The following is a 23,765-nucleotide window of genomic DNA, read 5'->3' on the forward strand; positions in this document are numbered from 1 at the left end:
AGAGCTGCATTTTAGGCATATCTTTACATGCCTATCATTACCTGGTACTCCAGAGGAGGCGCTGCCTCCCTCAGTCACTGGAAGACATGGGTACACGTTGTGGATTTTGTTAAGAAATCACAGGATCTGGTTATTCTTTGCTAAAATAAACAACAAGAGCTAGTTGGTACCTATATACAATTTCTGCTCATAGGCTCTTATGTTTCTAATAAATAAGGCAGATAAATACAGGATATGCAAGCAAAGTGATGGTCATACAGAATTAAATAGTAGTAATAGTAATACTTTTAACTTTCACAGAATCACAGAATCAAAGGTTGGAAGGGACCTCAGGGATCATCTAGTCCAACCTTTAATAATCTGAATGTAATAGAAAAAACAAGTGGTACTGCATAATTAAATGTGGCTTAGAAGCAGGGCGCAGCACAGATGAGGGGTCCTTATTACTTACTTTGGTCTTACATTACATTTTTGGACACTGTTGCATACTTGCAGTCAGTGTGCCTGAGATGACATATTAAAGCAATCTTGCCCTGTTTACCCCCTCTGCCTTTTTAAATAGCCATGTCATACTTTGAACATATGTAGTATCTAAAAGGTAAATTTAATAGATCTAAAACTTAGTGAAACATGGTAGTCTTTTAAGATCTTACTAAAACTTAAATAGCTTCATGTAAAGCACTTTGAAGATATAAAGTACTAGATATATTTTTTTCTTTGAAGGAGAAGATCAATACAGATAATTCTCCAGTTTTCCTTGAAAGCTGAAATCCCTTGTAAAAGATGCACCGGTGTAAGCTGTTAAGTCTCATGCCTTGTTTTTAGGTGATTCAGAATGCTGTTACTTTTTAAGCCTGTTTCAGCTTAAAACACAGAGAAACCCATCTTCAGGGACAAATTGTGGATAAATGAGTATGTTGCTCATCAGACCTGTTTACACATTAATACAGCAGCAGAACTGCCTTGTTCTCAGGACCCAGAGCACATCCCTTCCAGGAGATTAGATGGCTGAGACAAGGAGTTTAGCTGGCCAAGTCCAAGGTCATCTTCACTGGCAGTAAGAGCGGTTGCAAAGCAGGTAAAAATGAGGCCCTGACTCTTCTTTCCCAGGGGTTACTTTTAAGCAGTGTCTGTACCCGCAGCCCCCACCTGGGCTACACCTCAGCCGTGTCACACCTACATCTGTGCTTGGGCTTGTACCTCCTCCATCCTGACCTGGACTCAGACCTGGCTTCTTGGCTGCGCTCGGACCTGTCTCATCCTGGTGGCCATGCTGGGTGATCATCAGGCTGGTCTGACCCTGGCCACTGTCTCTGGCCCTGATCCTGACCAGGACTTGCTGTTCGACATCGTGGCTCTTTTTGCTGAGTTTACTGCTCCTGCCTCCCATGTTACCACACTCTGCTCCCGGCTTGCTGTCCCTCGAGAACTAGCCAGCTCTCATTGTTCCATGACACTTCTATGTTTCATTTGGAGAACAACTGGTTGAGGCATTTCTTAAAATTTAACATAGCTGATTTACACATGGAGCATTTTTAAATAGGCCTGTCAACCAGTCACATGTGGGGGTGCATTTGTGCAAACCATCACAATGACAAAGTTTTCTTTCTTTTGACCGGTACCGACATCTTTCAAAGGTATTGCAGAAAGTGATTTTGTATCACAAACTATCCTGAAGCTACATATGAAACTTAGCAGTTGTAGTTGTTCCTCACAGACCTTGTTTTTTCGCCCCATACTTTTGCATAGCAAGCAATTTGAAACACATGCCTGGAAAGAGAAATTGGAATGAGCCTTTCAACTTCCATGAAGTATATCAAACATATATCGGATAGGAGACCACATGGGTTTTGTGAACAGTGATGCACTGATTCTCCTTGAGTAACATATATTTTTCAGAGAAAACGATGGAGGCACAGAGCTCCTCACAGGTGTGTTGGAGTCTTGGCTCGGTCCCTCTATAGCTCCAGGTACTCTGATGCTCATTAGTTTAGGCAATGTTGTTTATTCTAAAGGCAATGGATATAGAGATCTGCTCTAAGAATGCTTTATCATGAACACTTGGTACAGAGGGCCTTATCCCTCCAATTTGCAGGTTTCTCACTGCCTGGCAGGCATTGTATCACCTTCTGTTTTACACTGGAGCTAATTATTTACCTCATTGCTAACAGCCGATAGAAACAGCAAAGATCGGGCAGTGCCCTCTGTGAGCAGAGAAACATGCGCTAATGGGGACTTCTCATGTACAAAAGGATGTGTGTATATATATAGATATGTATATCAGCATGCATATAATGAATTTGTTAGAGCAGATGCCTGCAGACCTTTAAGAAGGACAGCACTGGGTACTACATTTTCATTATAGATGGTGTTTGGTGCCATGAGGTGCAACAGCTAGCCATATGCTAGTGTAAATTGCTTGTATAATTGCCTGGTGATTTCTATGAAGATTTAAGTAAGCAAAGGCTTCCATGTCTTAAACTAACATGAAGTAATGCATAGCTCCGTAATTCTCATTATCTTCTCCTAGGTCATACTCTGTCCCTTACTAATTGGCCCTATGGGCACCTCTTTTTGAGTTACAATAATGTTTACAACCTTTTCTCAATAATCTAACGTGCAGCCAGGTCAGACTCCAAATGTAAGGTGCTTTTATTCCCACTTCTTTTGCATAGTAAGTGTCTGAACTGGCACTACACTTCCACCTGTCTGCTGGTGCTTTTCCATGTCGAGCAGCTGCTTCGGTTGTTAAGTGTGCAACACGGGTTTGACTTGGCTACTAACATTTCAGCATGGCTCTTCTGCTTAACTTTACAGTATTCCTCAGCACTAATTTAAGAGCTTCTTTGGTACAGATATACAGTAGGTGTATTTCAGGGCTCTTATGTTAGTTCTCCTTGACATTATTCCTTCGGAAATGCTTATTCACCCAGAGTCTTGTAATGATACGGGACTGTAGAACCTTTGAAAATTCACACAGCGATATGGTTATTCAATCCATGAACTATACGGCTGGCTGGGCTGGCTCAGTTTACTACACTCTGTGTAGGTGGCTCTGGTGATTGCTCTCTATGAGCTTCCATCAAAAATCCCTTGTTGCACTTTCCCAGTTAATAACGGTCCCTCCGCTAAATTTTTTTTTTTTTTAAACAACCAGCACAAGGATTAAAACTTCCCTGAGTGCAATACTCATTGCTTTGAGATTTTGCTGGCAGAGATCACATACACGCGTCTTCTATTTTCAAGTGGAAATTTGCAATTTTAGAGCTAGAGTATGTTCTGTTAAGACTCCATATCAGAGGAGCTTCAAGGGTTGTTATATGTGCAATGTAAAAGATGTCTCGGATTAATCTGAACAATGTAGGTTTTGTTTCCTTCTTCTGTGTCAAGCTTTTTATAATTATTATTTTTTAAAAGAAGTGTAACTTCTTTAAAAACGGCAGCCGTGCAGGACACCATGCACCCTGGTGACAAAACTTAACACTTTTGTCCTAGAATTTATAATCCATATGAAACAAAAGAGAATACAGTGAATGAACAGGCCATATTAAAAAAAAAAACACCAACAAAACAACAAAGTGAATAGCGCTGACCAGCACAGCAGAAGCCACAGCTTGTCATTTGTAAAACTTCTGAGCGATTTCCACTCAGTATAGCAAAGACAGATTTTCAAGCAGATCAAAATAAAAGAAAAACAAGAAGCTGTTTTGAAGATGCTGCACAAAACCTGAAACATCCGAAGTATGAGAATGCCCCACAAAGAAAAAGTGCATCTTTAACAGATAAAACAGACCGAGTAGCTAGGTTTTGAAACCTTAGCGCAGTAAAAAATAATTAACATTTGGCACCAATTGGTTACAGAAGTAGCTGGACGTGACTAACAGCAACTCGTCCGTGTCTCCAGGAAGGCAGCTGCCCTCACCTGCAGGCAGAAACCCCGAGTGCCACGGCTCAGACAGGCATTTTCTTAACTCCTGACCCGCTCACGTTCATCTTCTGGCAGCTTCTCCGACCACTGGAGCACGGAGGGAAGGCGAGGGCAGCACTCCCGCCCTGCCCGCTAATGGCGCCGGCGGTAACCGGGCAGCTACAACAGCAATAATGAAATAGCACCATTCTTTTGAAGGGTAATTCCCATTAAAAAGCCAGATCACAAACGGGAATATTCATGTCAGTGCCCAGCATTCTCGGGCAAGATATAAAAAAAAACCCACATAAAATTAAAGAAACACAGGAACAGCCTTTTACGTCTTGTCACCCTTAAGTGCTAAAGCCCTTCTCGTCCCCAACACTAGCTCTGTGGGCATCGAAGAGACTCTTTTCCCACACGGTGTTATTAGCAACAATATTATTTATAGATGAAATACGTTTAAAATAAGCTCTTCCGGCTACTACCAGGAGGCGGCCCGCCGGCCACCACCAGCGCTCCCGGGCGGCGGAGGCCCCTCGGAGGGTTGCGCGAGGCTAAGGCCTGGCGGACTGGCCTGAGGCAGGCGAGCGGGAAGGAAGGCAGTACCCCCACTCTCCCGCCTCGCAGCCCCACGGCGGTGCCTCCTCCCCCGTCCTCACTCCTTCCCTTCTCCACCATGGCGGCGGTGACTTCCCGCCCGGTAGCGGGACCCCCGCCCCCACCGCCTCCCTCATGCCCGTAGCAGCCGGTCGCGGGCTTTGTTCGTCTCTCCCTGCGCTGCCTCCGCCCCTTCCTTCCCTCCGCTCCCCTCCCTCCCCCCGCCGGCGAGCCGGCCGGGCCCAGCGCCCGGAGAGGGCTGAGGGGCGGGGGAACGGACGGGCCGCACTTCCCTCCTCCCAGCGCCGGGACTCCCGCAGTGCCTGGCGGCGCCGCCCCGGCCCGGCCCGGCCCGGCCCGGCGTTCCGTGGGCGAGCGGCGACGGGAGGCGCCATGGCCGACAGGACGAGGGCGGCGCTCTCCCAGTCGGGCTGGTAAGTGGGGGCGTCCCGGGCCGCACCGCGGCCTGCTCTGCCGCCGGGGCCCGACCGCCGCTCCCGGGGACAGGCGCGGCTCTGCGGGTCACCCCGAGCAGCGGCGCGGCGTTTGGGGGTTCTCCTCTTTTTGCGTGTGCAGTGGTGAGGGACACCCCGACACACCGAGCTCCGGGCTGGGGCCGGTCGGCGTGTCCGTGGGAAGGGGGTGCCGTGAGCCTCCGTCCCCGGGGGCCGGCGGGCCTGAGCGGCGGCGGGGCCCGGGGGAGGCCGGGCTGCAGCGTGCCGGCCTGCCTTTCCTCCCCCGGGGCCTGCCGCCAGCGGGTCTCCGCAAGGAGGCCCGGAGCCTGCCAAGAGTTTTATTGTGTTTAAGTACGCTGCGCTCCCTTTCAACAAGGAAGATAAGATGGGAAAAGTGGAGATAAAAGTAGGGTAAATACACACGTGAGGCTTGAACCCAGGGATTCGTGTTTCCTGCTCAGCCCTCCGGATCGTTGGGTGCACCGTGTCTGTTTTGGAGCAACGTGTTTCAGCGAGTTGTGCTTTTCAAATACCTAGTGCAAACTCCACGTCTCGTTTGCTAGCTTAGAGGTGTTCTTTTCACTGTTGTCTGGCAGTTGATTTTTTTTTTTTAATTGATCAAAGTAATTTGATTATTAGTCAACACTTAGTCTTTTTTCCTTAACTACTTACAAGTCTTTCACCAAAACAACAGCTCAGTGCTAACTACCAAAACACAACTTACTTTGAGAAAAACTGCTCAAATTACTAGAAGTTTTTATTTCCAGTGGCATTTTGGGGATATTTATATTCTGCTGTTTAACTTACTGGTTCTCGTGGATTGTGATCTCATGTACAGCTGAGTTGTAATATGTCAGATATCATATGGTTTATAGTAGAATAGACCATTCCAGTTGAAAGGGACCTACAACAGCCATCCAGTCCAACTGCAAGACCAGTTCAGGGCTGACCAAGAGCTAAAGCATGTTATTAAGGTCATTATCCAAATGCCTCTTACACACCAACAGGCTTGGGGCATCGACCACCTCGCTAGGAAGCCTGTTCCAGTGTTTGACCACCCTCTCAGTAAAGAAATGCTTCCTGATGTCCAGTCTGAACCTCCCCTGGTGCAGCTCTGAACCATTCCCACATGTCCTGTCACTGGATACCAGGGAGAAGAGATCAGTGCCTCCCTCTCCCCTTCCCCTCCTCAGGAAGCTGTGGAGAGCAATGAGGTCACCCCTCAGCCTCCTTTTCTCCAAACTACACAAACCCAAAGTCCTTGGCCACTCCTCACAGGACATGCCTTCCAGCCCTCCTCTGGACACATTCGAATGCCTTTAACATCCTTCTGAAATTGTGGGGCCCAGAACTGCACACAGTGCTCCAGGTGAGGCTGCACCAATGCTAAATGCAGTGGGATAAAAACCTCTTTTGATCATCTGGTTAAACCATGTTTGCCTAGCTTTTACAGCGTTCCTTTGTGATAATGCCAACCAAATTGAGAAAATCAGTGTCTTTAGGTCTGCTTCTAGATAAGCATACGATATGTCTCAGAAATGCTGTTCTGAGTGATTCTAGAGTGCACGATCCTGTGATTCTGGTTATCAGTGAATTGAAAGAATCATAACTATGATAATTTTCATAACGTGAGCATATTTAAAGGCAAGTTTTGACTGTAACTCGAAACTCACACCCCTCCTCTTCCACACTTACACCTTTCTGAAAAGGAGAAAGCTTTCCATAAAAGTGGTGTTTATAGTTTTCTTTTCTTGCTTTCTATTGCCTTTTCAAAATTTTATTACAGTGTTCAATTCTTAGTTGTTTTACTACTTAGTCAGTTGAATGAGTGCCATTGGTAAGTGGCTTTCAGATTTTGGCAGTACAAATACAAGGCGCCTCTGAAATGATCTGTTATTCCGCAGTGTTTGACTCTCTCCTTGGGGGCATATACTCTTGAACGGCTATAAACTTGTTATTCTTGCAATACTGCAGGGTGTGAGGCAGAGCCAGAGACTGAAAGATCATCAGGCAAGTAGTGGGCTAATGGTCAGGTCCACTGGAATTATGCCTTGACCTAGTTGTGTTGGGAAGGGTGGTGTGAAAGAGGAAAGAGGGGGAGCAAGTGCATATACTTTTGAGGAATGTGAGGCAGAGTGGAAAAAGAAATAATGTTTCAGAAATCTTGTTTAGTTAAGTGTTCATGCACTTTTAAAAGCATAGATGTCTAGGGTTTTTTTATTGTTTTGCTGCTGCTCTTATGACTTTTCTCATATTGTTAGTAGATCTTAAAGTTATTTAACACACGTATGAGTAAGCCTTCAGTGGTATTTAATGTAGTATATTTCTGACTACGTTTGACTACACTGGTTGTTAAATCATGTTCTGTACCAAATTGGTTGCTGCTGTTGCTGTCACCTCTTGTCAAAATGGTATGTTTTCTAGTACAAAAATGAAGCTGAGTTTCTGCATTAAAATCTGTCCCCACTTAAACTGCAGAAGCACCACTTGGCATTTCAAGCCAAGTACGAAAGTGCTGTTCTCCCATAGTTGCAAATCTGCTACTTTGTAAGATACTGCCTGTACTGATTGGATTTTACTGTAAGTTTCTTAAATCTTTAAAGGTAAGAAGAGTTAGTGTAGATACTAGTTTATGTGAATTTTTGCAATTAGTTTTTTTTTTTGATTCTGAATACAAAGTTATTTTTCAAGTAAAGCAGTAATGGTATAGTTAATATAGTAGTAACACGTATATTTTTTTTCCAACTAGGTATTGTAAGAGAGCCATCTGTTATAAAATTACCTGGAAATTTGTAATGTTTGCCTTTTAAGCTTGTTTCAGTATATCAATTTTGTTTTTATCAGCTTTTGAAAGATGAAGTTGCCCTACCTAGTAAATGTAACAGTGGTAGCTAAAGTGAAGAATCTCTTTCTTTTAATATTCTTTTTTTTTCAGTGTTGTTTTTTCATGAAAATCAGTAAAACCCCCTGTAGTTTGTATGCAGAATTGTAGTTTTTCTGAAGAGAAGTCCTCACAGGTGTTTTTAAAAGTATGCATTTTTTGAGGCTAGTTCTTTTCAATGCGCACTGCACTGTACCTTGGAATGCGATATTGGCTCTCACTTTAGAGATGAGATAAGGTGCTTTTGTATTACGTTGCAGTGAAAAAGGTATTGTCTTGGAATGGAAGGCCTATGGTAACTTTTTATTTAATTACCAGACTCTTATGAGCAGGGAGGCTAAGGAGCAGAGGGATTTACCTTTTTGTATTGTTACAGTTACGTTCGTGACTTTTGGAACCAATTTTCCAGTGTTCCCATTAAAATACAGACCTTAATGGAACCTGAGTTATTGAATCCAATTTTCGTACTCAGAGTGAAATCAGAAGGACTGCAGGATACATCCTCCTTATGTAAGCAATGAATTGTGGAACATTTCTTACTGGCTTGCAACAGAATTTTTTGTTTGTTTTGTAAGTCTTCCAGGTAGCATTTCACAAGGGAATATAACAAGCCAGGACCTCTTCAGCATCCTGGATCTTTATAGAACTTGGGAATTTATTACATAGAAATGCCTATACATTGTTAAAAATGAATGATATGTCGTGTGCTGCAGTGGGTTTAGCCTGTGGTCCCACAGATCTTGGGTGTGGTGACTGATCTCTGAATGTGGGAAAGCAAGACATGCACACTGCATGAATAAAGAATTTCTTAATGCAGCTAAATGTACATGTGAGTTCCTTGTTAAGTAGTGCAATTTTTTTTATTGCAGTGTGTGGTGCCATAAAAATTAGTAAGTCTACAGCAAAAATATACAGTCTTGTAAAGCTTCACATATTTTGAAGATTATGTAAACAGTGTTACGACTATGAAGCTATTCCCAGAGATGAAGAGGAACTGGAATTGTACTGGTTGTTTGGAAACAAAGAATACTCCTTAGCAATTCATGAGAAGACCCTTATATCAATGTAATTTTGGTTTTATGTACTTTGTAAGTGAAAACTATATCATTAGTATATACCAAACTTTAAAACTGAATTTTAGCTCTTTCAGCAAGCAATGCACTGCATGCTGGATAACATTAGATTTAAGCTTGGTCTCTTCAAACTTGTTTTCTTGTAGGACTAATCATGTGATGTGATCCAAGTTCTAAAGCAAAAGCAGGCGCATGCCTGCAAATGCAGGGAAGTGCTCACAGGGGTGAATCTAACACCTCTTTCTAAGAGTGCAGCAGGAATTTGGCAAGTAGTCAGTTCCGGGATCCTGCAAGATGGTCTGCTTTTCCTGCATGTTCTTCAGCTGTTCCACGGAAACATCTTTGGAAAGCTCAGCTGAAATTGGTCCCTGCATATGGAGCAAGCCCAGGCTGGATACAAGATGTTCCTTAGACACAGGGATAACACAGTGATTCACAGGACAGATGCATCTGTTTTGGGGTTCTTGACATTCCTTTTTGTGACGTACGTCACTTTGTGAAGTTTGGTTGGTACCGTGAAATCTCAAAGTGCCAGTGCAGAACAAAATGCCACATCGTATCTTTTGATTGGTCAGGTGTTTCCCTTACCAGGTGGTCTGGTCATTTTGCATTTTTGATGGATCACAAATAATGGGTAGCGGGTAGTTAGAACCTGAATTCTTTGTGTCATTTTCACTCTGGAGGAGCAGAAAAGGTCCAATGTTTTACCTTCCATTAAGGGAAACAATCCCAAGAAACTAATACAGGTACTGCTTTTAAATTTAAAAAAAAAAAAAAAGATGCTGGGTGGTAACAAATTACTGGTATCATATGGAATCATCCCAAAATTTTCAAGAAACTGATTTAGGGCTATAATTAATAGTCAAAAAGGTGCAAAGAAGGATAGGTAAAATAAGGAGATGGAAGGAATAGGGGACTAAAGTGTTTGAAACCCTCAATCTGCAAAAAAGAAAACTGAAGGGAGAGAACTTTGTGAGGTTTATGTAATCTGCAGGTAGTACATAAGACAGAGGTAGAACTCTTACCAAATCCTGCAAGATTATTGCTCACTGAATGCAGCAACACTAGAATTAGAGAGCAGTTACCAAAGCTAGTAGCAGGCTGGTTTAAAAATGGGTAGAGTATTTGGCCAAAGTCTGCAACCAAATCCTTATTTGCCAAGGATGAAGCATAATCCTGTGGATTAGTACAGTTGGTTAAAAGACGAGAAAGTAGATAAATCGGTGATTGTTTCATGATGGAAAAACATTACTAGTAGATTTCTGTTGGGGTCTAGGGGTTCATCGTATTAAAAAATAGTCTTAAGGAATGATAGTGTTGTGGCACCATAGAGTTTGTTGATACATGAGTGTTGGTAAAGTCTCAACTGATTGGGTAGTTGCATCAAAATCTTACGGTACCATTGCCCAGTGCTCCCACATACAAATGTAGTTCAGTTTTGGTGAATGCCAAATGATGCTCATGCAGGGGAAAATAATGCAACCCTGTCTACACAGTATTGAGCTCTAAATTCGCTAATGTGACTTACTCAGGAAAAGGCAGTGGTTGGAAGGTGTTGGGAATTGGTCACAAAGAATATAATAATTGTTAGGTCATTATGTATATCAGTGGTGTGTCCATGTCATTATCAGTGTGCATTGATGTAATTACCCTGGCACTGCAAAGGTTTCATAGACCTTGAAAAAGTGGATGAGGGGTGTGGAAGATCCTCTGTGCTGGGAAGATATAGATCTTTAGTCTGGAAAACAAAACAATAAGAGGAGAGGTGATGGAGGTCTATAAAATCCATAGATCATACAGAAATGATGATTAAAAATAAAGAATAGCTATTTTTTTAAGACAAGAATTAGACCACCCAGTGAATTAAACCTGCTACCTGATGAAAACTAAAGTAGCTTTTCAAGCAATGTGTAATTAAATTGTGGAACTTAATTGCCACATGATATTGTGGAGCAGAAAAATGTAAGTGGGTGAGAATTGTAATTAGACAAAGTCAGGTAGGGATAGATGCACTGAATACTGACCTTTACAGTGGAGTTGGAGTACCAGCTCTATAATGGCTGAAAGCTAAGAATTATTCCAGATATTTCTACGTATTTGCAGTGTTTTACATTCTTTACCTGAATCATCTGCCTCTGGCCACCCTTGTAAAAAGGGAACTCTGCTAGATAGACCGAGACTGCATAAGTAAAAGCACCATTTATGTTCCTATTTTTAAGTTGTAGGTAAGTGTCTTCATGCTGTAGTTCTGCTGCAGAAAGGATTTTCTCCTCTTGATTGGAGGTGGGGGAAGACGGAGTGGGAATTTGGAGGGAAAGAACAGGACTGTTGGAAACAGGACAGAGAGAAAAGACAGCAAGTGTGACAGTCCCCTATGCACTCAGTCTCAGCTGTGATTTCCTCTGCCTTACTGCAACTCAGCCTCCAGGTTTTCATTAGCTGCTGGGAGAGACTGTCTCTCATCTTGTTATGCCAGATCTCAGATTGATTTATGCATCATCTTTGGGGACACAGACTTCACCTGCTGGTTTCTCTGAATAATCTGCTAGGAAGCTGAAGCACTAGCATAAGAGGTCCTTGATTTATAGAATTGTTGCAACTTGGAGTGAAGCTGTTGTTACTCTGAACCCTTTACTCAACAAAGGAAAAAAAAAAAGAAAGAGAGAAGGAAAAAAGCTTAGTCTGTTTGCAACATATCTAAAGCTGAAAGTCCTTTAAATTGTTACCTTTTTTTTAACACCCACCTTTTCAGTGGCTTTACTTTTCGTGATATAGTGTGTCTCAGGTTGATTCTTTCCAATCAGTAAGTTCTGTAGGAGTGTGTAGGCTTTCCATAGCTATTCTCCTTTTTGGCATCTTAGGAGATTTTGAATGTGTTTAGTCTTGTTTCAGAAATTATTTCCTTAGCCTTATAATTCATAGGCTTTGCTGTCTTTTTTAGGCAAATTCTTATTAGGACAAGTGTCACTTAATGTGTCTGACTCAGTGACGTAATAGTTTCCTTCCTGCCTCTTTTTGACCCTGTGTCCTCTGACCAATTTTGTATTGAACAGTGCATATTATCTCTGAGATGGAGGTGTCTGCTGAGTTTCATAATAATTTCTATCAATTTTTCTGTTGGTGAACTGATCATCACCTAAACAAGGTGAATGGGTGGAGCTTGTTACATGATTGTGATTGAGCACTTTGGGCTGATTTACCTCTTCCCTCCCACAAATTTTGCTTCTAAGTATACCGTAAGCAGAGGACGTAAAAAGGTGATTTTGGTAGGTATTTGAGAAAAGGACATGGGCAGGATGGAATAGCAGCATGCTTGATTATTATTTGCCTTTTCCAACAAACCCAAATGAACTTCCCAATGGAAGAGTGAGTTGTTAAAAGCAGCGCTGTGTTTAGGAATTCTACATTTTCCTGATGGTCATTATCTCTTATAGTTTGAGCAAAAGTAAAAGCAGGTGTATCTTACATGTGTGTGTTCCTGGAGATTTAAATTATTAGTCAGAAAGCCTGTACCTTCTAGAAAGCAGAAATTTGAGGCATTTGGATATAGATGAACCAGGTCTCAGGAGAAAGCCCTTTGCAAAGACTTTGCATTCTGAAATCATGTTATGTGACTCTTGAGTCACATGGGCTTTTTATCTCTTCAGTCTCTGTGTGCTCACACTCCCCAGACCCTGAATCCCTGAGCAGCAAGCTGGTGATTTTGGAGTGAGGTGCTATTGTCATTTATGCTGATAACGAACTGGTATTCAGTATGTTTGTATATGTGCATATTTTACATAAGTGTTACTGCTGGATAGAATACAACTTAATGTACATAAGACATGTAGGAGTATGTAGAAGTGTGAAGCTGTCCTGAAGCTTAGCTTGGATAGAATTATGCTTAGAAACATTGGATCTTAAATATCTTATGCTGTATTGGATCCTATATCCTATATAAGTTTTAACAGATTGCTTATTTTGTGATGGTCATAATATAATTACAATAAATTTAAGACTGATTCTCCAAGCTGTGCGTTTTGTTAATTGCTTTTAGGAGTAGTACATTTTTTACTTCTTTAGAGCAAAATGAGGATATTTAATTCCAATAACAACATTTCTAATACAGCTGACAGAAAGAAGGAAGGGCTCTCTGGGGGATGAACGGTATGTGAATGTTTCTAATCACACGCTTTACGTACTTAATGCAATGCATAGTTATAAGGTGTCAGAATCTAGGAAGGCTGGACAACTCTAGGACTGATGTACAACCTTCGAGAGGTCTGCTTTGCGCATTTAAGGAAAAAAGTTACTGGTTTAAATAAGACTAGCGATGAATGGAAGCATGATGGGCATTCTTGGATTGGCATCGTTTTGTACCCCTTGCTTTGAGAAGTGTAGCATAGGTATTAGAAGTGGGAGTGATGGTGTTAGCTGACAGCAAGTGAAGACTCAGAGAACAGACTGCTGAAATCTCTTCTTTGACAGAGCATGCTGTCTGGGGAGCGTGGTCAAGACTGGCTGTTTCTTTTCTGTTGTTTGTCTCCTAGTGCTTCAGGAACAGCTAGGAGCTTCTTGTGCTGTGTCATGTCTGCGAAAGAGCTGTTGAAGAAAGCCAGAGGAGGAAAAGCCATGTGTGTTTAGACAGCTTCAAGATACTCTCAGTGGTGTGGCAGCTCTGTCTTTGGCACAGCCCCAGCCTTAGAATATTTGTGTTCAGTTTAACGCTTCAGGGTGGCTGCCAACGTTTTCCTGGGGAAATGTGAGTGAGAAACAGTATTCACAGCTTGTATCTGAGGAAAAAAAAAAAAAAAAAGAATTTCATTAGATGAAGAAGGAAAACCCTCCTCATCGCTGTGTCTTTTGTATGTTGAATTGCTGTGGCCTGTTACGAATCATGGAGTAGCAAATCTTCTCGAAGAAAAGCAAGGAGGAGCGCTTGTCCAGTGCTTTCCTGACTGCGGGGGCTGTTTCTAGCATCTGCTCTATTACAGCAGTTCCGCTTGCTGAAAGCTTATCTTAACAAGGTTTGGAGTTAGTGAGGTTATCTTGGGCACATCTCTGTGTTACCTGGAAAAGTTTGACATTTTTGCATCGCAGCTATTACTGCCAGATAACAGTGTGTGCACTTATCACTAAATCTCTTCTATTAAGTAGCTGTAGGGACTCATGTTATCATTTTTTTTAATCTGCTGAAGTTTCACTCTGTTACATTCTTTTACTGTTGTAAAATACGGTGTGTTATCTCAGTATTTAAATACTTACATAGATGTAAATCAGGATATACCATTAAAACATGGGTTAAAAGTGTATGCTATCCAGGACCCTTACCATGTGCATTAATAACATTATTTTCCCATTTTATGATGATATGAAATAATTTATTTAGCTCTGATATTGATGGCAGTACACTGAATGGGGAAAATACAACTTTCAACATCTAGATCATCTTGTTATGTAGTATTGCTTGATAGAATGCTAGAAATAAATATTACCATTTATTATGGAAGAACATTTACTCTTCTTTCTTTTGTTTGATGTTACCGTAATTACTGTTAGGGTCATCGTACAGTGGGAGTGGGAGAGGCTTTAAAAGGTATCAGGGCAGTTAAGTTTACTAGGAGGTTCCAAGTACGTACTTGTTTTATTTGTTAAACTGTGATCCTGTGTCCAAGTCAGTTTAAACACGAAGCAGAGATGTTGAATTCTGGATTACTACTTCGACTGATAACACTAATGAAGCATTATATTTTTCACCTTCTAGGAACGCTTTCTGTTTTATAGTTGAAAGTACTTGTAAGTGCTGAGGTTTTCGTTTAACTGTTAGTTGGAGGAGAGCATGAGGGGGAATATAGTCAGCAAAGGAGCTGAAGAGAAGGTGGGTGATTTTCAAGGGTATGGTTCTGACTGCAGAGTAGTGATTCCTGAATGAGGCATATTTTGTGTTGAAGCAATGAGCTGCTCAGGAATGCTGAGAGGATCCTTATGTAAAAAATATGATCCATCAAGCAGCTTATCTTTCAAAACAGATTGTATAATGAGCAGAGTCATGAGTTGTGGTTTTAAAAACTTTTTCAGGGTTGTGTTTTTTAATTCAGATGGAACATACACATACATCTGTGTAATACATGTGTAATTATAGATAGACTTGAGAGTTGCCGTTCAGCTAGTCTAAGAAACATCTTGGAGTTCTGCCTTGTGGCAAGTAGTTGCCCAGTTCCCCTGTAACTTTTCACTTGAGTGCTGTCTCAAATGTTTTATCTATTTTTGATACAAAATAATATAAAATTTGTTTGTAACTATGAAAATCAGAGAATGAAAGAAGTGGATACATCAGTGTGCACACTTAATTTTTTAAGCTAAACCAGCTTGGGTTTGTTTAAGAGTTAAAATAGTTTTTTAACATATAGTATATAATGATTTCAAATAATTTTTGTGTCATTAAATAAAGTATGTAACACCTTTTAATTTTTTTGTTTTGTTTTAATGGCTGATGAAGTCTCTTACTGTCAAATTGGCCTGAAACTTTTCTTGCATACATTTCAGAATTTCCTTTTGAAGGCTTGGCTAAATTGGAGACCATCCCTGTGGAATGAGCAAATGAGGAAACAAGAACTTGGAGTGTTTTATATGCTTGAGGTGTTGAGTTCTGTTAATCCACCAAATTTTCAACTTTGATAGATACCTGTTACAGAAATTAATGATGGATGCTCATTATGATCTTGGACACTTAGGCAAAAATATTCTCTATTGCATGGTTTTTGAGATGGAAAGAAGATTTCCTTGGACAATGCAGCTAAGGGTTTACCACCATGTCATTTTCTCTAAATCTGGAAATGGGGAAGAGAAGGGAAGAGGAAACTTATTTCTAATCATGTAATTTCTAACTGTCTCTTCTGTTTTCTTAGTTTACATTTCATTTCCTGACCTAACCATGTTGCCATATGATAACAGCATGAAGAAATGGAAAAAGCTTAATTTAGTCTAGAACAATAATTGCTATTATATTCTAGCTGTGATCATATTTTTTTCATGCTATAGCACTAGAGAGATGAGCTTAGTGCTTTATAACTGCAGAATTCCACTCTTACATGTTTTCCAGTTTCTTCTTTAGGTTTGAGTTGGTAATTTTTTGTTTGTTTTCTGTGCAGAATAATTACTGTGTTCCATTGTTGTTTCATTCTTAAATTAATAACATAATTTTAATCATGCACTAACAGTAATAACTGACTTCTCCCCTCCTTTGGCCACCCTCCTACCTCACCCCCCCCAGTTATTGGCTGACCAGAAAAAATTAATTTTCTTTTAGATGAAATGTTTTTGTGACTGACTTAGGAAGGAAAGGAAGTGAAAGCTTGAGTTAGAGCATCATTCAAAAAAAAGGGAGAATAAAGACCGTGTTTTGCTCTCCTGTTACACATCGGCTGGCTGGGAGGTTAGATGAGTCTCTTGAGTGTTAGAGCACTTAATTTAAATCCTTCCTCCTCCTGAGCCTGCAATGCAAAAATACTAAATTGAAAATATTAATTAAACCAAAGAATATGAAAATGAAGCCTATTAGTGAAGGAACTCCTTGGACACTTGATTTTTACCTGTTATTTCAAAGAATGTTTAAGTAAACCATAGGGAAGTGAACATAACTTGGTGTCTTGAGTTTCTTTTGTGCTTTTTTTGTAGCAGTAGCAGTGAAGTGCAAGGAAGGTTTTCTCTTGTGGAAACTGGTCTTTTAATTCTTACAAACTTTGAAAAGTGTTTGCTCTAGTAAAACTTTGCTGCTGTAGCTACAAGTATTTTAATAAAAAAATACTATCAGGAAAAGTATGCTCCTGGTTGCATGTTCAGACTGCGCTTACGGATACTTAACGTGGTTTTGCAGTAGTTTGGCTGATCACCTTCCTATTTTTTACAGAGCTATACCTGTCTGTGGGTCAGTAGTTGAATGAGACTTCTGCAGCTCATGTGCAGCTGGTGAACTGCAACTTGGAAATACTTTTTGGAAGCTTTTCAACAGATGTGGTAGTATTTTTTAGTTTTAGAAATACATGAATCTCTGTAGCTGTAGAGCTTTTAAAATTAATCGTAAACACATTTTAGTGTGTGTTCTTTTACATTGCACGAGTGTGCGTGCCTTTACGCTTCTTACTTTGAGTGCTTTTTTTTGTAAATATGTTATAAATCTAGTTTTAAAGGTCTGTAGAAATGGCTATTTGTAGCATAAAGTAGAATAAAAAGAAACCTGCCACTTCTGCAGTTTTTAAAATAATTTCTCCCTAAGCAGAAAAATTTGCTATGATGAGTTAAAAATTATGCAATAATAGTAGTAGAGATGTGTGTATTTTAAGCATCGATGACTACAGCTGTAAAAAATAATTTTCTGCTTGGCATTTTTGGTTATAACATATTCTTTGTTTCAGTGATGAGTACTCATCTTTCATCCTTGTCTTTTAAGCAGGTTGTAACTTCTTTTTTTGATTGTTTGGTTTTGTCAATTCTGATATGTAGGAGCGAGGGATGCGTGTGGGGTGTCTTCAAAAGTTACTTTTTTTTTAGTTAGGGCACTAGAACCAATTCTGTAAGAACAGTACCCATTACAGCAGTTGTTATTGGGGACTTTTTGTTGGTGATAAAATTCTGGTTTAAATATTTCAAATAAAACTGAAGGCATTTGCTTAGCATCTTGCTTTGTGAGTCAGCGGACACTGGGGATGTTAAGCTTCTCGTATTTCTGAAATTAATAGGAAATGTCTTGAAGCAGTAGTAGTCCAGGTCTTTGACACTGATATGGAAGACATGCTTTATTAACAAAATACCAATTAATAATGTTTCCAAGTTTCATTTTTTAGTTTTATGGTTCAGTGATGTTTCTGTGTGGTAATAAAGTGAGATTTAACAGCTTGAATTGAGAAATATTAATAGTTGTCTTCATGAGTACAGTTGATAAACTAAATAAGGTGATTAAAGATGATCAAATTTATACTTGATCTACTAAAGATATAGCCTTTTGTTATTTATATGTATGAATATTATATGTTATGTATTCCAGTCTCAATAAGCCAACTGTTAAGTATCCTTACTGGAAAAAATGCAGAAAACGTTCCTTTGAGAAAGCATTTTTGAGAGCTAATTCTTCTAAAGATGCCAGGTTTTGCTTTGTTTAAACGCAAAATATTGTTTAAAAAAAGTTCACTTGGGCGACTTCTGGAGAGGCCATCCTAGTCCCAGCCCTTGCTCAAAGCACGCCTAACTCCAAAGTTAGATCAGCTTGCTGAAGGCCTTGTCTTAGTTGAGTTTTGAATATCTCCAAGGTGGCCTCCTCCAGTGCTTAGCCACTCTTTGGGAAAACTTTTCTCTCCCTCATGTTCAGTAGAGATTTTCCATGTCTCACCTTGTATCTCTTGCACTTCATCGTTTCACTCCACACCTCTCAGAACTGGCTTTATCTCCTTAAACCACCTTCAGATGGTGGGGTTGGGGACAGGGGAATGAGTTCTTGCTTTGGTCTGCTCTTCTTCAGGCTGAACAAACTTGACCAACCAAATGGCACTCTCGGCTTCTTCTCCCATGACATGGGCTCCAGCCCCCAAAACATCTTAGTGGCCTGTCTTCAGTTTGTGGGCCTTCTCTTGTAATGGGGACCCCTGAAACTGGACAATGTATTTTAGACGTGGCTTTGCGCTGGGAAGAGGGGAATAATCATGTCTCTAGATTTGCTGGCTACAGTCTTGGTAATGCGGCCCGTATGTCGTTAATCTGTACTGCTGTACGGGCGCACTGGTTTCTGTTCAAATTGTTCTTCACCATGAACCCACAGAGCTTCTTTTTGTCCAGCCACTTCCTGACCTGAACAGTTGCAAGGCGCGTAGCTTGGTGCTTATCTTTGAGCTCCGTGATGTTCCTTTTGGCCAAGCAACTGCTATGGTGGTGCTGCTTACATAGTTCATTTTTTACTAGCATGTCATGTCCTGCACCCTCCCTCCCCAAAAGAACAAATGAAGATAATTTCTGTTATAGTTCTCTTGATGAAAATTTGTGCATCTCTTTTAAACTGTAAAGTGTTTAAGTTAATATAATTTTGGCATGCTTATGCTAGCACAAACTAATATACTACTTGATTATAGAAAATGTGATATATGGAAAGTAAGTACTTACTGTGAACCATTACTAGAATGCCTTTTTTGGTCTGGCAGCTATTTAGATTTCCGATTTCTCAAATTTATGAACAGGAGACTAACACAAAAGGTGAAAGATCTCTTCATATTATGTGGAAGTGGTATTTTGAGTTATCTTTGCTACGTATCCAAGAAATGTAAATTGTTCTGTTCCCCATGCACATCTTTCTGTGCTCAGTCTCTACAGTGGATGATCTTTTGCTGTCCTTTGCTGTGTCAATCAAAGTTTCTGTCCCAGTACTGTGTCTCTAATCAAGTCCAATAACTGATGTCTGTAGAGAAGCCTGAGAGTGTGACAAATATGCTGAGCTGATGTCTTAGGATGTTCCCCCAGCTATTAACTGTTGCTTTTTCAGCAATTTCCTCAGCTGGACATTTCCTTTCTATTAAGACTTTTGATGAATTTCTTGTACATGAAACTGCACAGTTGTTTTTTGAAGCTATGTAAAATTTTAGCAGCCACAGAATAGTGAGTAACAGCTTTACATGCTCTATGAAGTGCCCTTTTCCTAAGTTAGCTGTATTTCCCACTTGCTAATTTAGAGACAGTGAATAACCAATCCTTTTTATCTTTTTAACGTCACTTGCAACAACATAGATATGTTAAATCCCTTCTTTGGTCGTTTTCATGGTGAAGAAGCCTACTCTGTGTAGTTAATCTTCAAAAGAAAGGTGTTCTGTGTGTTTGATCCGCTTTGTTACTGTCAAATAAAGAAGGGCAAACAGAAGACAGAGGATACTGAAAGGAGGGAGAGTTTAGCAAAGGAAGTGAATCTGATGAGGACAAGGAGAAAGAGGAAGATGAAGGCAGATACCTTGCAGACACATATCATTCAATCTCTGTCATTATAGAGGAAAGTACCAAATGACTGAGAAAATTTGACGTAACGCAGATGTAATGTTATTCAACTCCCTACCTCCCCCCAAAAATTAACAGCTTATTAAGCTGAATACAATGCATGATAAATTACATGCAAGTTTCAAAATTGCAAGAGCATGGCCTTTGGTTTAGCTTTATAATGCTTTGTGAAGATTGTATACCTGTTCTACTACTTGGCAGATGAAGAGTGTCATCAATTACTACTCAGCTGAGAGGTGGTTATTTCTTGAGGTGTCTTATCTCAGCTGGTTCTTGCTTGTCTGCCTGCATCTATTGGAGTCCTGACCCCATCATATACTGTGAATTATATTCTTCTGCAGAATGCAGATGTATATTTTGCTCTGTACTGTTTAGCTTAATATTACTAACTAAATGTTGTGACACACATTGCTTGATTTCATTGTTTCTTAATCAGAGTATTAGGGCACAAACTTAAAGCAACTTGCGCTAAAAAAAATAGGTAGTCTAGTTTTGGGTCATAGCATTGTATGATTACTTGACTCTATTGATGAAATGAAAAACAAGCTGAAAATAAGCTTTTGAGAGCTATGGAAATCTGAAAAGTGTGGTCGTGTTCAGGCTTGTGCCCTCCACTCCTAAAACTAAACCTGTTATTGTAAACTTTCCCCTTTGACTCCCGTGCCCGCCTGCTGCAGTGCCCCTGGTGCTCTCTAATGCCTTTGTACTGTTGTGCCTTCGTTTCCTTGTGCTCTGTCCTACCCCAGAACGCATTTGGCTTCCTCTCATGTCCCTCTCGGTTTGGCAAGCACCAGCTTGTGTTATGGCTGATTTGGAGCTGGGCGAGTGCTTCAATTGACCAGTTGATTGCTGCTGCTCGAAATGGATGACAGCCAAGTTCTGTTTCCCTTTTCCACAATGCAACTGCTAATTTGTATGTCTTGCTTCTACCCAGCAGCTGATTCCTCTGAAACTTAGGGGAACTCAGCATCTTTGAGACCTCTGTTTCTCTGTCAGATTTGGCTGAAATTGGACTGCGTGATTAGAATTCATTGGTGTGACAGGGCTGCTGGACAGACTGCATAATATATATGATCATTGTTTTCTAAGAGTAATTGAATCCAACTGCATTTTTAAAACTTTTGGATTTGTTTGCTAAAACAAAAATGAAGAAACTAGACTTCATGTGAAATGGTTTATCTGTTTAATCTGGGAAGTGTCTGCTTTTTCCAAATCTTGAATACAAAAGGAGGGAAGTGAAATTTGGCAAAAGCGTCTTCCTTGTGCTTGTTAGTTCAGCAGCTAGACTGGTTCAGCACAGGTGAAATGGATACCAGCTCAGGCTCTGGGGATTTGAACCATGTATTCTGCCTCCTGTGGGAGAGTGCTTTGTGTGTGAATCAGTAGCATACACTGTCGTGGAATAGTCTTTCATCTTTGGTGCCATTCCACGTTTTATAAATAATCAAGCTTCCTGTAGAGTTGCCTCAGCATCTCAGGCAAATTACCCCTTAGGCTTAGTTGAGTCAGTCTGGTGGTTTTTTTTTTTTTGTTTGGTTCCCCCACACTTTGTGTATTTTAACATTTGGAACAACTTCAACAGAAGGAATTGACAAAGGCTCAGATACCTAGCACTGAAACTGTACAGAGATGCTAATGTTCACACAGTACTATGATTTGAATTCTAATTTTTGTCAACAATGTTATTCATTGTACAATTATCCACTGCAGTTATTCTTTGGTAGGAAAATGTGCAGCTGCTGTAAAGTGTTTTTAATCCCTTCATATTTTTAGAAGCAGAATCTAAACTCATCATTCAAGACAGGCTAGAAGTAACCATTTCATGAGAGGCTTGTGAGAATATTTCAACAGGTACAGAAAGGATTTTATCAGAATTTGTCCAAAATAATGGCTGTGAGAGTTATTCTTCTCTTACAATTTAGTTTATAGGGCGTATATGGTTATTGGCAGACAATTATGCAGCAAAGCATAAGAAAGTTATTTTTGAAGTAGGTTCTCTTCGTAGAAGATGGAAGCTTCAGTGCACCTTATCTTGATTTGAGGCAATGTCTTCAAAATGAGGGAGCTGATGGTCCTAAGAGTCGCTCTCAAATATTAAGTTTTCCCCCTTTTTTACTCTATGATGAGGCACCATGACTTGTCCTAATTCTAAGATAGTCATGTTGTTCTCATCCTCCTGGGAATCAGAAAGCAGAAGTTGTGAATTTAACTTCTCTATTTATCCTTTTGCATGCTACCACCTCCTCCCTTACCTGACAGAGATTGAGGGCAGGTGTGTACTAACGTGTTTACCTTTTAGTACCTCAGATGGAAGTAGACTGGAATTTAACTGTGAAACTTGTAAGGTAAGCAGAACCTGAAGTAGCTGGGTGGGGTGGGGTGAGTGTTGATGAAGGATGACAGAATTGCAGGTAATTCTAAGTTTCAATTAATCTACAATATACTGAATAGATAACAAGAATATGGGTCTCCTGTAACTGTGTTTCCACATTTGCTAACGTATTAACTCCAGTCAAATAACTCTGAAGCAAGAAGAGGAAAAACAAAATAAGAGGAGAAAAGCATTTTAAAAAAGTAGCAAGTTATCTGACAAAATGGCTATCATACTGGTTGCCTGTTTATGACAAAGACAAACTTCATGTTGCTCCATTCTTTCTGGATATCCTTTCTGAATACTGCTGATAGAACATTAGACTGCAGAAAACTGAGTGGTCTCGGTTGACATGATATTAAAAAAAAAGCTAGAGACAAGTTTACTTGTTTTGTCACTTTTTTTCCTAGCTTGGTTTTTCATCCTTATATTTTACTTCTGTCACCCTTTTTTGTCTGGGTCCTTTGCATTTCTGTGCACCAAAGCTTGCAGTTTTCAGTTATATGAGCAGTTTAAAGAGATTTTTTTGGTTAAGGGGAAGCTGCAGTGTGTAAATGCTGCTGATGGCTGGAGCCAAACACCTCAAGTCTTAGTCCTTGTACAACACCCCCTACACCCCATGGCTTGCTCACAGATTACGCCATCTTACCTCACTAGTAATCAGAGGTGGAGCTGTGAATACACTTGTACTTAATGTTGTATAAGTTTTAATGATATGTCGTCATGTTGCCTCTAGAACATGGGGCTGGAGTTCAGTTAATTCAGACCCATTAAAATTTTCAGACTTAAGAGCCAAAAGCATCAATTTAATTCATATTAAGAATACTTTGTGATGTGCATGTTACTATACAGTTTATTGTGAGGTGAGACTTCGCACTGAAGTTTGTGATTACAGTTGTTAGCCTGGAGATCAGGAATTGTATCTATCCATCAGTCAAACTTCAGAGGAGATATGGGGGTATGATTACCTGCGTGAGGTTAGGTAAAATGCAGAGTAAAGGGTTTGCGATGGCTGTGGAAGAAGGAGATGACACCTCGTTCAGGAAAGAGTTTGTGAGTAAAAAGGGAGTTCTCTGATCAAATTTATATGGGCAGAGCAACTTCATGAGATCAGCACTGTGAGTCATATGTCTATTTGACCAGCCTTCCTGAAAGCAATATTTTCTTTCAGTGGTCAAACCATTAACTTCTCTTAACTTCTCAGTAGTAAATAGCGTAATAGTCTTGCCAAGTGCAGGCAGTGACTCTTGATCTTTCAAGGAGTTATCAGTAATGCCAAAGAGATGGGGACAGTCACGTTTGTGGAGAGGGATGTGAAAATGATCTCATGAGGAACATTTTTTTTTTTTTACTATTATTTTATTTTTGAGCAGATATTAGTTAGATCTGTAAATCTGTAAAGACAATATAGATAGTTGGCCATAAAGGGATAAGTGAGTCTGAGTGTACAGCAAGACAGAAGCCCTTACTT

General features: G+C 40.3%; 1 protein-coding gene across 1 annotated transcript in view; it reads left to right on the forward strand.

The window, feature by feature from the left end:
- Positions 1 to 4,692: 4,692 nt before the first annotated feature.
- Positions 4,693 to 23,765, forward strand: part of TDRD3 (tudor domain containing 3) — a 120,309-nt gene continuing 101,236 nt past the window's right edge. The window contains exon 1 of the mRNA XM_075088058.1: positions 4,693 to 4,941. Within this exon, the coding sequence (XP_074944159.1) occupies positions 4,901 to 4,941 (41 nt within the window). The 5' untranslated portion in view covers positions 4,693 to 4,900. The remainder of the gene's footprint in view (positions 4,942 to 23,765) is intronic.

The sequence above is a fragment of the Phalacrocorax aristotelis genome, chromosome 1 (assembly GCF_949628215.1).
Source record: "Phalacrocorax aristotelis chromosome 1, bGulAri2.1, whole genome shotgun sequence".
Classification (NCBI taxonomy): domain Eukaryota; kingdom Metazoa; phylum Chordata; class Aves; order Suliformes; family Phalacrocoracidae; genus Phalacrocorax; species Phalacrocorax aristotelis.